The sequence below is a fragment of the Strongylocentrotus purpuratus genome, unplaced genomic scaffold, assembly GCF_000002235.5.
Source record: "Strongylocentrotus purpuratus isolate Spur 01 unplaced genomic scaffold, Spur_5.0 spur5_scaffold_15, whole genome shotgun sequence".
In the NCBI taxonomy this organism is placed as follows: Eukaryota; Metazoa; Echinodermata; class Echinoidea; order Camarodonta; family Strongylocentrotidae; genus Strongylocentrotus; species Strongylocentrotus purpuratus.
The window spans coordinates 2,439,452-2,454,228 of NW_022145600.1; the positions used below are offsets into that span (position 1 = coordinate 2,439,452).

Below are 14,777 nucleotides of genomic sequence, written 5' to 3' on the forward strand. Positions count from 1 at the left end.
GCACCATAACAACACATTTTCATCCACATATGTTCCTTTCTATCAAAAGTTTAATGACACAACATTACTGTCTAATCTGTTTGGATTGAAATCAATAAAGTTTGAATTTGAATTTGAATTTGTAAGATTTTTCTCACTCCCCCCCCCCCCCCCCCCCCCCCTAACCATCAAAAACTAAAAAATATTTTCAATAGGCTATAGCAAGAGATTAATCAGTAATTTTTCGCATGATATATAATTATTTTTAAATATTTGTTATTTCTGTTTTTCTTCTAAGTGCTGATCTACAATATGTATACGAAATGTCCGTTTTGTAGATAAAAATATATATGTATTTTGCGGTATACGCCTACATAATGTTTCAGTTTCAAGTTTATATATTTCACTTTATCAAAGATAATATAATTGAACATAATAAACAATGGCAATTATTATAACTAAACATACAATATAGAAAACATAAGGTACATGATAATAGTGATAACAGATAATACAATCATATGAATCAATCAATAAAGTGGGGGATCTACTAAAAAGCAAAGCTTGTATTATGTAGGTCCCATCGAGAGCGATATTTTTTTAATGTTGGTTAGTGTAGATTATATGGGCATTAGATAACGGGTGGAGTACGTTTACGTTTATGTTTACGAAGCCGACATCCGAAAGAACGACAAAGCACATGTGTACATTTTATAAGAAACATTTTTGTTAACCGTTGTTAGAGAAACAAATGTTTAATGAATAAAAAAATATGTTTTAAAGCATTCAAAACTGAAAAATATCTGCCCAAAGTGGGAAAAGGAAATAAAAGTATTAACAAAAAGTTTTCCGACCGACCGACCCATGTTTTGGCACCTAAACGGCAGTACAACATTTTTTTTGCAGGCCATATGCTCGTGCATGCTAGTGCATTTCGCTATATAGTTGTATTAACTATACACGTAGAATGAAAAATTACCAGGTATACTAAAACTGCAATGTAGGCCTATCCTCTCATATTATTGAAAATACAAATACTGTGGCAATATTTGTCACTCCTGTATTGTCTGCCGTGTGAAACACACAAAAAATGAGCCTGCGGCATCGATGAATTACACTTGGAGAAATTGTCAATTAATATCAGCTCTTATTACATTGAACACTGCAGCATAATAACTGTATTATCTATATGCAGTTCTACTTGCCCCATATATTCCCAATTTTACAGCTTACCACTATACCGTTCATTTATTTACACACATAATATATTCTGTATAATGAGCAATCAAGTATCAAATTCAACTAAGCTACTTAATATGTACGTGGGATTTTCAGGCAATAATATAACTTTAAAATTCCATAGGCTGGCTAATGTGGAAGAAAGTGAGTACCGTATATTAGTAATCTTTTTACACACGATAACATATGCCAAGAATAAAATTCGCTATGCGCTTGTTATGTAACCCCATAGTTGTTGCATTTTAATACATTGTTGTATATATTTGTTTTCAATATTAAATTAATCCTATGCATTTGCCCTTGTTAATACTGTTGAATAATTTCAAATTTTGGGTTCTATGTTTTAGTGTGTTGTATAGCAATAATTAAAACCAGTATAACCAGCCTGTGGTAATCAGCTACAATAGCAGTGATCTTTACCCATCAGCGATTACATGATTCTCGTCTGAAGAAAAAGAGACAATGGGTATCAAAATGTAAGAAACATTTATATTATAACGTCATGGCCTGATTAATAAACAGTTTATCTCTCAAAAGTAATAGATACTGGTAACAAGCTTATATAGTTCATCCCCAAAACATCTGTTGATTGTATGCACAATATAGAATATATGAAGTAATTATTCAACACTAGGCTATTTGCGTGGCTCAGAAAAGTGACGTCGTAATGAACGAAAAGTCTTTGATTTTGTTTATTCGATTAAACTGCCAAAACAGACAAATTTGATTATTTTCAAAGCGTGGACATGGCGGTCAAAATCTAGGAGGGATCCATCATTCGTCCCATGAAAAGGACCGATTTCGTCGACCGGTGACGAATCATGAAGAGAAATGGGTGGTCTGCTCGAAACAGGATCGGCTTCTCACGTTCTCTTGGTAGAGAACAACCAAATGCCATCACAACAGCCGTTGCAGCAGCTGCCTCACTCCCTTCCTCATTGACATCAACAAAGGCCTTGTGGATGACGGCAGAGATGTGTAACTCTCTATCACCTAAGATGCCTTCGAAGTTAGCCCTATCCTCATCAAAAGCGTCAGGCATTCCCATTCGTTTCAAAACCTCCTTCAGTTGGAATGTTGCTTCTAGTTTGAACTTTGGTAATAGTACCTTCACTTCTCTTGATTTGAGCCCTGCGTCCCAGGATTGCAGGACGTCCGCAGAGAGCTTCGTCTCAAGTTGACCAAGGCCATCATCTTTGACGGGAAGAGCAATCAATAGACCAAGATTGTGGCCTTGATAAGGCAGCTCTAGCACAAGACAGTCATTCATGTTGTCAACAGCCAAAGCGAATGAGCCCTCTTGACTCATAAGACTCACCCGAACCTTCTTTCTCTCATCGAAAACCTTGAATGTTTCCTGTGTAGTATTGTGGGCACGAAATTTAGATTCCCAGTTCCCCTTGAAATAGATGGCATTCACCAGGACAAGGCGTGTGAGATCATTTAGGGTTCCAGGAGCAATCAGGTTTTTGATTTTACCCTTGGTCTGCTTTGAAACCCAATCATTGATTGATTGAGTGGCAGTTGGGGCTGCAAAGTTATTTACCGCCTCTATGGCTGCTCCATAGTAGGTAGCAGTTCCTTCAAGAAATGACTGGACGAAGTTATAGCCAGATTTGCCATATAGCCTGTTGGCGGAATGAAGTTTGTAACCGGAATTTGTTTGGTAAAGCAAGTTTGTTTAGCTCTTTGAATGTTCCATGAAGTTGATCTTGGTCTATCTGATTGAAACGGAAGACATCAGCGATTTGAGTTGCTGTATCACCTCGGGCTCCTAGCTGTGTCATAGCCAGAGCAGTCGATATGCTGAGAGGGGAGAAGAACAGATTTGTACCTCTCCGTTCATCTTGAAGAGTTTGATAAAGATCCAGGGCGAATCCCATGTTCGCACTTGAAAGCTGGACCAGTTTCCCAGATGTATCTTGCTGCTTTGAGAATGCCATGTCTCTGATATATTCTGACCTGCGGATAATTATAGAGAAAACACGATTTGTTGATTGGTAAGCAACCGTCCAGGAGAACCCTTTTTTTTAATCCCAAAAGTATGAAATTGAGGAATCATACCTTTCCAAAAGGGCATCATAATTATCATCGATTTGGTTTCCAACCCATGATCTTTTGGATTAAAGACGATTGCAATATTCACAGAACCAAAAAGTCAAATAAGATTAAAAAAAACGTTATCCACTGCAGGCTAATTGCTCCCAAGCATAAATACAAGATATTACATTTATTTTATTTCGCATTTTCATACATAGTATCATGTTCAGCTATATAATCATTAAGAAACATTGTTAAAAACATTAAAATAGGCTGGTTTACAACAGGGCTCTGTTTAAAAACAACATAAAAATGACAATGAACAATATTATATATATAAATGACAGGGGTAACGAAGGCTAACACACACACACACACACCTGTTTATCACCTGTTTACAAAATACAAATTACATTAAAATCAAGCATAAAATGAATTTGACCTCACTGCAACCCCCCCTATTTCACCTTCATAACAAAAAATGAAGTAATATTTGCCAGGTTTGATATTACCAGTCCTTAGCCATTTTCAAAATTTGAAAATGGCTAAGGACTGGGCAGATCGGCATTCATCAGACAAACAATTCCATTCATTTATACTAACCGGTACGAATGTCCTCTGATAAAATTGAGTTTTACATTGAGGAATACGTAATAACAACCTGTTAGTGATTCGTATTACACGTGTAGAAACATTGTCATTTAGAACAAATTTACAAATTTACATAACTGGGATGGTGCTACCCCACTTACACATTTATACACCATGCATGATATTGACTTGTTAAACAGTTCTTTTAGAGTAGCTAGCCAGGCTAGTATTCAAAAAACTGTTTCCGATGAGGTTTCCCAAGTATATCCACTTACAATATATGCTGCGCGCTTGTGTAGCGTGTTTAATATTTTGTAGTTAGATTCGGATGAAGGTGACCAGACGGTTGAACAATATAATGCATGGGGGAGAACAAATCCCCAATATAATATTTTAAGTTGATCAACATTAAATATATACTTGTTTCTTCTAATTAAGCCAAGTTTTTGTTTCATGACTTTTGCAATAGAAGTAACATCAGATTTGAATGTCAGAGTATCATCAATCGGCACCCACTGTCCACTTGTAGACTTCATTCATTGCAGAATTTAGTTGACTTTTAACCGATTCTAGATTACTACCACTAACATACAGAGTTGCATCGTCAGCAAACATGTATATGTTAAAAGCCTAGTACTTATGTGCTCAAAATTTCATCCTAAAACTGGCAAGATCGAACTTTATTGTCAGATATAATGATAATGATAGCCCGTTCTTGTATAGCGCTTAACACATTATGATATAAAGTCTCCAAGCGCTTCCAAAGAGCTTTGAAAACATTACACCTAGCTTTTGCTGCGGCAGCCATTATCACTTTGTATCACCCTCTAATCATATGATATTTTGTAATTTTATGACAAACATTCACGATGATGCTCTCCCTTTATCTTAACAGTATATTATTATAAGTGAACATAATATTCGTATATTTACCCACATACAACAGCACAATTCCGCTTAAAAGTGCAACGTGTGTAGTCAAAGTTATTATAGGCCTGCTACTCAGTGGACCAACTACATGTACACTGTATGACTCAAAATATATTAACAAAATGACATCCGTCATGATCACGTGATATATATAACAGGATGTCAGGATCAAACGACCATGTCCCCTTCCTGTCATTGTTCGTTATCATACCATGCGTGATAATGTACTAGCTAAGGGAGGGTTCGAGTAAGCGAAGTGAGAGCCTTCATTTTTTTTACTACTTACAGAGGTCAGAGCTCATATCGCCCCTCTAGGTTTTACGATGTGCACCTTCAACTTATCCCCTCTCTTGTGATATTTCTTATTAGGCTTTGATAGTTAATGATTACCCATTCACCAATACGTTTCAGTATAGTATTAATGACTGCTTTGAGAGAAATAGTTGTTTTTATACGCTCAAGGGAAGGTTACAATTGTGCTATTGCCCAAGGCGTGCCGAGGGCAATAGCCCAATTGTAACCTTCCCGAGAGCGTATAAAAACAACTATTTCTCGAATAATAAAGCAGTCATTAATATTTTTATATGCCGAAAAAAAAGTCAACTTATGACACCACCTTGGCCTTTCTCTAGTTTATCTGCACGGTTGTTTTTTATGAGTGTATCTTTGAGAGTATAGACTAGATCTAGATTCTAGTCTAAGCAAGATATTTTTACAATTTTGGGGGTGGGCCAGCCCTTTGGGGAATATGGAGAAAAACCTGCGCTTTCATATGACACCTCACTTATTGAGTATCACCTTCAGGATCACAACAGATAAAGGTTTGAATCTCGAATTGAAAGAAAAAAACTTGACTTTTTTTGCATGGTCGCGCAATGCACGTAGACTGCTAAGAGACTGCATTGCGTGCAATCTCTATGGAAAGAATTAGCACACAACATCGGGTGCGCGATCAGACACCCTGACTACTACTAGATCTAAGCATTTTCAGCAACTTAACAAACATGTTTATGAATAATTTCACGTACCCTTTTTGTTCTTGCTGTCAGCGAGTTTTGCATTTGATAAATTGAAATCTTGGGAGAGTTTCTTTAGCCATTTTTGTCTTGTTTGGAATTGTCTTGTCTTGTATGAAAATACCGAACAAATCTTCGCACACTTACGGTATCCTCGATCGCTCAAACCATTTCACCAAGACTGAACTATTTTTCCGGTAACCATGGTAACTGGGATTTTAGAACTATTTTTTTAGAACTATTTTACCGGTAACCATGGTTACTGGGATTTTAGAACTAATTTTTAAAACTATTACATGGGTTTGGAATTTTACCGGGAATTTTACAGGAATAGTTAAAGTTTATGAATGCAATTTCGACCAATCAGATGGCTGGATTTCTTAAGTGAGGTATATAATGAGAAATATGAAATGGTAGGCACTATTTTATTGAGTTCAATTTCAATACACCAGTTTACGGTTACATCAGTGCGCATGCGCAGACATGTAATTGGCTTTGAGACAAAGCCAATGACCTGAGTTCAGTGGTATTTATGCGTAAATTAAGATTGCGCCCATGCAAATGATGATGTGCGCGCACAACGCAGCGCGTAGGAAGTGATATCATAGCAATTCAAGAACGCCGGTACCCCTCAGTTTTTTTCAAGTTCTTGGCCTGTCTGCCGACCAAAAATCATCCAAAATGAACAGCTGTGCAAAGATCTGTTCTTCTGCTTCACAAGCTCTGATTGCAAGGATTTCAAGAGCAATTGCCAGACCCTCTGTGCAGCAACTAGCAATACAGATGTCAGTTCAAAGAGGACACTAGCCCATATAGCAGCCTAGCAGGGCTTAGCAGTGCAATGAGTGTAAAGAGTCCAGAGACACTTGTTAGTCAAATTGTGAGCCGTGGCTTCCAGACGTCTGTACCACAACGTGATGTAGAAGCCGCAGGTAAGTTCATCGGCGCAGGTGCTGCCACCGTAGGACTCGCTGGCTCAGGAGCTGGTATCGGAACAGTTTTCGGAAGCTTGATCATCGGCTATGCCCGCAACCCATCACTCAAGCAACAGCTATTCACATACGCCATCCTTGGCTTTGCCCTCTCAGAAGCCATGGGTCTCTTCTGTCTTATGATGGCTTTCCTGATTCTCTTTGCATTGTGAGCAGCATTGTTCAATAGCTTTGTTGTACACAGTTCAGCCATGCCCATTTGTTTCATAAGTATATAAAATATTAGAGACCATATTGTGAATTACATTCTGCTTGATTGGTCTTCAAAGAGAGAGAGTTCTAGTGAATGTTCTGAAAAGAAATGATTGCGAGTTCTGTGTAAATTTTATAGCATTGGCTATTGACAAGACAAATTATATGATTTTCCCAAAATAACTGTTATGTTACCGAGGCATAGCCTTGTTGACCAATCAATGCACCGATGTCCTCCACATATTTAAATTAATACTTTCTGGACATGCAGTGCTTCATGACTGTTGACTGCATGGGCAGCAATTGTTTGAAAAACATCTTCAATGAATTGTGTTCTGTGCTGTCACATTTGTTACAGTTTCTTTACATTGTTGTTTTGTAACATCAATCTTCACTCTTGTAGGGAAATGCTCAGTCAGGGAGGGGGGGGGGGCTAGTAGTCAGGTCAAGATATGGTTTGACCCAAAAAAAATTGCAACAAAAGGTTTTTCAACGGTTTCTAGTAGTATTTGACCTCAGGAATAACATACTAAAAGTCGACCAAAATCGAAGGTTCAGAAAGCTATTATTTTCAAGATGGCGTCCAAGATGGCCGCCGATACCTAGAAATGGCCATTAATCACTTATTATCCATCCTAGAGACATAATTTTAGTGTCTATCCCATGGTTTTGGGGGTCAGAGAATCCATTGAGATAAGTAGGAATGGTTTGTAATGGTCTAGGAAACCCCCAAATCCAAGATGGCGTCCAAAATGGCCGCCATAACATAAAAATGGCTATAAGTCACTTATTATCCATCCGAGAGACATAATTGGGGTGTCTATGCTATGGTTTTCGGGGTCATAGAATCCATTAGGATAAGTTAGAACGTTAAGCAGTGGTTCAGGGAACCACGAAATCCAATATGGCGTCCAAAGGGCCACAAAACCACTAATATTTCTCAATAGAGGGCGCACTTTATAATCAGGAAATGAACTTATAATGTTTGTCTCACCCTTATGGTGTCATCGGCCCCACCCCCCCCCCCCCCCCAGCAAGAGGGTCAATTCAATTTTTGACAGGTCATTGTCAACAATGAGAGAGTGACCGAGGGAGGGGGTGTGACAAAGACAAAGTAACAACTTACTACTAATATCTAGACACACATTTATAATACCTACCATACAATTAAAAATGTTTAAAACCTCGTGTTGTTCATGTGATCTTACAGCGCATACACATGCAGATCTTCATGTTCCTTCATTTTGATGAGGAATGTACTTTAGTAAGGAAAAATCATCTTCTGCTCCACTATCAAGTGACTCGTTATATAGATTGCGGCATTCATCAAGTTGGCAAGGTATACACACACACTGTTACATGGTAGTCCGTAACATATGCGGGTACAGCAACGTATGCCACAAGCAGTACAGGAGTTGCAATGAATCAACTTATCAAGAAGATTACTAGGTACAGCCTCCGTATTCAACATTATTGTCCTCTAATTTCCAGCCCCAGTATGTGACATCCATGTCTTATAATTCACTCTCTATCCACGCCATGACTTGGTAGTATGTTCTGAGGGAGTGGAAGTCGGCGGAGGCTGGCGTAGGAGGGAGTCGCATTGGCAATTTTCTTGATAAGCAAGTTGTATCGTAATGATGCAACTGAGTCACTTCAGCTACAGCAGCAACCAGACATGAAAGACATTGCTTTGATACCAAGTTCCTCAATTAGTTCCTGTGGCTGACTTAATTGGAAGAAGGAATGTACTAGCACTGGGTTTTTATGTGGGGCTGTATTTCACAAGCTTCTGGAAGACTGCTCTCTTTCCGATTCCGATCATCCTGGAAGTCGAATCGCAACCAGTGTAGGCATGTCGAAAAAGTAGTTGTGAGCATAGATCTTTACCCAGGTCCAATTTCAACGAACTGATTAATGTTATACACCTTCGGAGCCTTGCATTGCTCCATTGTAAGAGTTGAAGTATAGTTCTCTGCTATCTTCATCCGCGTAATGCAAGCGTAACACCAATAGGTCAGTGCCTTCAGTAGACTGACGACGATGGCGTACGATATTATATATGTATAGCCGATATATTTCCTGTATAATTCCCTTGGCACTCTACTGCGGTCCAAATACCTTGTGCGGTGATACAGTCTGTTGGTGCAGTACTGCCATTATCAGAAGACAGTTGCAAACTGATCTAAGAAATGTGGTCTCGGTTTATAAAGACGATTAAAGAGTGATTTTATTTTTAGCATGGGCGCAATCTTAATTTACGCATAAATACATGACCTCTAGGTCACTGGCTTTGTTTTCAAAGCCGATTAAAATGGCGCCCCTAACCGTAAACTGGTGTAATGCTTTGAAACTTTCCTTTAAAGGTGTCCTTTTTTGTTGGTGCTCCCCCCCCCCCTCCCCCAAACCATGGAAGTCGGTCCGCCGCCCCTGCCTACGATCCTCGCCAAATGCATACAAATGAATAGCTTGAGTGCAATATTAAGAGGGAAAAAGACATTTATGGAGGGAAAATGAAGAAAAAAAGAAAACACAGAAAAAACTGTTGAAATGCAGTATATAAAAGAAACAAGAAAAAATGCCAGAGACGATGTGGTGTTAGGTTTCGAAAGGGGAAGATACAGACAGACATTATTTTTTGTAGAGAAAAATTTCCATTTTAAAACTACATTTTTTTTAGATTCAAGATAAACAATGACATCACATTAAAATATATTTCAAATATTCACCAGTAGAGCCACTGGATATTAATTGAATTCAGTTGATTCGATTTCTTCCAGTTCATTATGCTTTAATTGTACGTGCCTACGAGGCTATTGCTAAACAGCCGGATCGCGGGGCGGCGTGCTGGCCGAAAATTACCACAATCTTTTGTACGGTGGGTGTCTTCGAGGATGTTAAATCCGGGGCAACTTTGGTCCTCATGGGATTTGTTTCCCGATTCCAGGCGCCGTGACCCGACTGATTCGTAAAAGCCTATAGGACAGAATTCTGAAGACTCGCAGGTACATTTTGACGATTCAAACACATAAACTAAAAAAATGAACATAGCCTATATGAAGCATTATGAACATATGGACATCGTTTGTTTCGGTATATCTACACGTACACGCCGAGTTTTTCATTTTCCATGATATATAATCAAGATATATATATAGTTTGATTCAATTTTTGTCAGTGGGCACAAGGTTATATCATCCGGCATACCGTTAAAATATTTACACACATAATAAGTTCTGTAAATGAGCAATAAAGTATCCGTCAAGTTCAACAAAGCTACTTAATATGTAAATGGGATTTTCAGATATTTACTTTTGAATTTTAGTCAGGTACCTACTTTTTATTTTTTATGACGCATTCTTCCAATAAAAATTCCATGGGCTGGCTAATGTGTAAAAAAGGGAGTACCGTTTATGAATAATCTTTATACCCAAAATAATAATATGTCAAGAATATAGTTTGCTATGCGTTTGTTATGTAACCCTTGTAAAATTACAATACATTGTTGTAGTTTTTTTGTTCTTCAAACACTCGCATATTTTTTTATCCTATGCATTTGTCTTTGTTAATACTGTTGAATAACTTCAAATTTTGGGTTCTATGTTTAGTGTGTTGTATAGCAATAATTAAAACCAATATAACCAGTCTGTGGTAATCGGCATACGATAGCAGTGACCTCTACCCATCAACTATTACTTGATTCTCGTCTGAAGAAAAAGAAACATTGGGTATCAAAACGTAAGAAACATTTATATTATGACGTCATGGCCTGATTAATAAACAGTTTATCTCTCCAAAGTAATAGATTATGTTTACAAGCTTATAGAGTTGATTGCATGCACACTGTAGAATAAACAAAGGAATTAATCAATACTATGCTATTTGCGTGGCTCAGAAAACATCGTAATGAACGAAAAGTCTTTGATTTTGTTAATTCGATTAAACTGCCAAAACAGAAAATGTAATTATTTTTATAGCGTGGACATGGGGGTCAAAATGTATGAGGGATCCATCATTCGTCCCATGAAAAGGACCGATTTCGTCGACCGGTGACGAATCATGAAGAGAAATGGGTGGTCTGCTCGAAACAGGATCGGCTTCTCACGTTCTCCTGGTGGACAGAGTGACATCATCGCATTCATCCCAAAAGCCGTTGCAGCAGCTGCCTCACTCCCTTCCTCATTGATATCAACGAAGGCCTTGTGGATGACGGCAGAGATGTGAAACTCTCTATCTCCTGAGATGCCTTCGAAGTTAGCCCTATCCTCATCAAAAGCGTCGGGCATTCCCATTCGTTGCAAAACCTCCTTCAGTTGGAATGTTGCTTCTAGTTTGAACTTTGGTAATAGTACGTTCACTTCTCTCCATTCGAGCCCTGCGTCCCAGGATTGCAGGACGTCCACAGAGAGCTTCGTCTCAAGTTGACCAAGGCCATCATCTTTGGTGGGAAGAGCAATCAATAGACTCAGATTGTGGCCTTCATAAGGCAGCTCTAGCACAAGACAGTCATTGGTTTTGTCAACAGCCAAATCAAATCTTCCCTTTAGACTCATAAGACTCACCGGAACCTTCTTTCTCTTGAAAACCTTCTTTCTCATATCGAAAACCTTGAATTTATCCTTTTTAGTATTGTGAGCACGAAATGTTGATTTCCAGTTCGCCTTGAAATAAATGGCATTCACCAGGACAAGGCGTGTGAGATCATTTAGGATTCCAGGAGCAATCAGGTTTTTTATTTTATCCTCGGTCTGCTTTGAAACCCAATCATTGATTGATTGAGTGGCAATTGGAGCTTCAAAGTTATTTACCGCCTCTATGGCTGCTCCATAATAGGAAGCAGTTCCTTCAAGAAATGACTGAACGAAGTTATAGCCAGATTTGCCATATAGCCTGTAGGCGCAATGAATTTGGGAATCGTAATTTGTTTGGTAAAGCAAGTTGTTTAGCTCTTTGAATGTTCCATGAAGTTGATCTTGGTCTATCTGATTGAAACGGAAGACATCAGCGATTTGAGTTGCTGTATTACCTCGGGCTCCTAGCTGTGTCATAGCCAGAGCGGTCGATATGCTGAGAGGGGAGAAGAACAGATTTTTACCTCTCCGTTCATCTTGAAGAGTTTGATAAAGATCCAGGGCGAATCCGATGTTCGCATTTGAAAGCTGGACCAGTTTCCCAGTGATGTATCTTGCTGCTTAGAGAATGCCATGTCTCTGATATATTCTGACCTGTGGATAATTATGGAGAAAGCACGGTTTGTTGATTGGTAACGTGCAACCGTCCAGGGGAACCTGTTTTTTCAAATCCCAAAAGTGTGAAATTGAGGAATCATGCCTTTCCAAAAGGGCATTATAATCGTATAATCGATTTGGTTTCAACCCATGATCTTTTGGATTAAAGACGATTACGTAATTAACAGAACCAAGAAGTCTATTAAGATAAAAACGTTGTCCAGGCTAATTGCTCCAAAGCATGAATACATGATGTATATGTGTTAAAGCCTAGTACTTGCGTCATTTGTTGCGTGCTCAAAATTTCATCCTAAAGCTGACAAGATCAAACATTATTGTCAGATATAATGATAATGATAGCCCGTTCTTGTATAGCGCATAACACATTAAGATATAAAGTCTCCAAGCGCTTCCAAAGAGCTTTGAAAACATTACACCTAGCTTTTGCTGCGGCAGCCGTTATCACTTTGTATCACCCTCTAATCATATGATATTTTGTAATTTTATGACAAACATTCACGATGATGCTCTCCCTTAATATCTTAACAGTATATTATTATAAGTGAACATAATATTCGTGTATTTACCCACATACAACAGCACAACTCACTTCAAAATGCAACGTGTGTAGTCAAAGTTATTATAGGCCGACTACTAAATGGCCCAACTACATGTACGACTCATAATATATTTACAAAATTTCATTCGTCATGATCACATGATATACATAAAAGGATGTCAGGATCAAACGACCATGTCCCCTTCCTGTCATTGTTCGTTATCATACCATGAGTGATAATGTACTAGCTAAGGGAGGGTTTGAGTGAGCGAAGTGAGAGCCTTCATTTTTCTCCTCAATACTGCTTACAGAGGTCAGAGCTCATATCGCACAACTAGGTTTTACGATGTGCACTTTCAACTTATCCCCTCTCTCAAGCTATTTCTTATTAGGCTTCGATAGTTAATGATTACCCATTCACCAATACGTTTCAGTGAGAAATATGAAATGGTAGGCACTATTTTATTGACTTCAATTTCAATACACCAGTTTACGGTTACATCAGTGCGCATGCGCAGACATGTAATTGGCTTTGAGACAAAGCCAATGACCTGAGGTCAGTGATATGGGCGCAATTTTAATTTACGCATAAATACATCACCTCTAGGTCATTGGCTTTGTTTTCAAAGCCTATTAAAATGGTGCCCCTAACCATAAACTGGTGTAATGCTTTGAAACTTTCCTTTGAAGGTGCCATTTTTTGTTGGTGCTTCCCCCCCCCCCCCCCTCCCCCAAACCATGGAAGTCGATCCGCCGCCCCTGCCTACGATCCTCGCCAAATGCATACAAATGAATAGCTTGAGTGAAATATTAAGAGGGAAAAAAGACATTTATGGAGGGAAAATGAAGAGAAAAATAAAACACAGAAAAAAACCGTTGAAATAGAGTATATAAAAGAAACAAGAAAGAATACCAGAGACGATGTGGTGTTAGGTTTTGAAAGGGGAAGATACAGACAGACATTATTTTTTGTAGAGAAAAAATTCCATTTTAAAACTACATTTTATTAGATTCAAGATAAACAATGACATTACATTAAAGTATCTTTCAAATATTCACCAGTAGAGCCACCGGATATTAATTGAATTCAGTTGATTCGATTTCTTTCAGTTCATTATGCATATTGTACATACCTATAAGGCTTTTGCTAAACAGCCGGATCGCGGGGCGGCGTGCTGGCCGAAAATTACCACAATCTTTTGTACGGTGGGTGTCTTCGAGGATGTTGAATCCAGGGCAACTTTGGTCCTCATGGGATGTGTTTCCCGATTCCAGGCGCCGTGACCCGACTGATTCGTAAAAGCCTATAGGACAGAATTCTTAAGACTCGCAGGTACATCTTGACGATTCAAACACATCAACTAGTAAATGAACATAATTATATGAAGCATTATGAACATTATGGCCATCGTTTGTTTCGGTATATCTACACGTACACGCTGAGTTTTCATCCTTCCATGATATGATATGCAAGATACAAAATGTATATAATTTGATTCAATTTTTGTCAGTGGGTACTAGGTTCAATGATCATACCTTTCAAATAATTACACACGTTATACATTCTGTATAATGACCAATAAAGTATCGAATTCAACAAAGCTACTTAATATGTAATATATAGTTAATGATTACCCATCCACCAATACGTTTTAGTTAGAAATATGAGATGGTAGGCGCTATTTATTGAGTTCTATGTTGTTGTTTTTGGCTTTGAGACATTTCTTTGTAGGTTCCCTTTTTTGTTGGTGCTCCCCCCCCCCCTCCCCCAAACCATGGAAGTCGATCCGCCGCCCCTGCCTACGATCCTCACCAAATGCATACAAATGAATAGCTTGAGTGAAATATTAAGAGGGAAAAAGACATTTATGGAGGGAAAATGAAGAGAAAAAGAAAGCAAAGAAAAAAAAAACCATTGAAATATATAAAAGAAACAGGAAAGAATGCCAGAGACGATGTGGTGTTAGGTTTCGAAAGGGGAAGATACAGACAAACATTTTGCACAGAAAAA

General features: G+C 38.4%; 1 protein-coding gene and 2 pseudogenes across 1 annotated transcript; 1 reads left to right on the plus strand and 2 right to left on the minus strand.

Annotated features, from left to right (window-relative positions):
* Positions 1–1,243: 1,243 nt before the first annotated feature.
* On the minus strand, positions 1,244–5,207 carry LOC115923961 (annotated as a pseudogene).
* A 1,177-nt stretch (positions 5,208–6,384) lies between these two features.
* LOC115923962 lies at positions 6,385–7,269 on the plus strand (annotated as a pseudogene).
* A 2,273-nt stretch (positions 7,270–9,542) lies between these two features.
* Positions 9,543–12,872, minus strand: LOC581751 (leukocyte elastase inhibitor). Its single transcript, XM_030985332.1, has 2 exons — positions 12,795–12,872; positions 9,543–12,204 (listed from the first exon to the last, which is right to left on the minus strand). Exon 2 carries the CDS (start codon positions 12,025–12,027, stop codon positions 10,951–10,953), a length of 1,077 nt encoding a protein of 358 aa, XP_030841192.1. The 5' UTR covers positions 12,028–12,204; positions 12,795–12,872; the 3' UTR covers positions 9,543–10,950.
* Between the last annotated feature and the right edge of the window lie 1,905 nt (positions 12,873–14,777).

Bases quoted from the DNA above. Each gene is read 5' to 3' on its own strand.
- LOC581751 (XM_030985332.1), bottom strand. From the start codon at position 12,027: ATGACACAGCTAGGAGCCCGAGGTAATACAGCAACTCAAATCGCTGAT.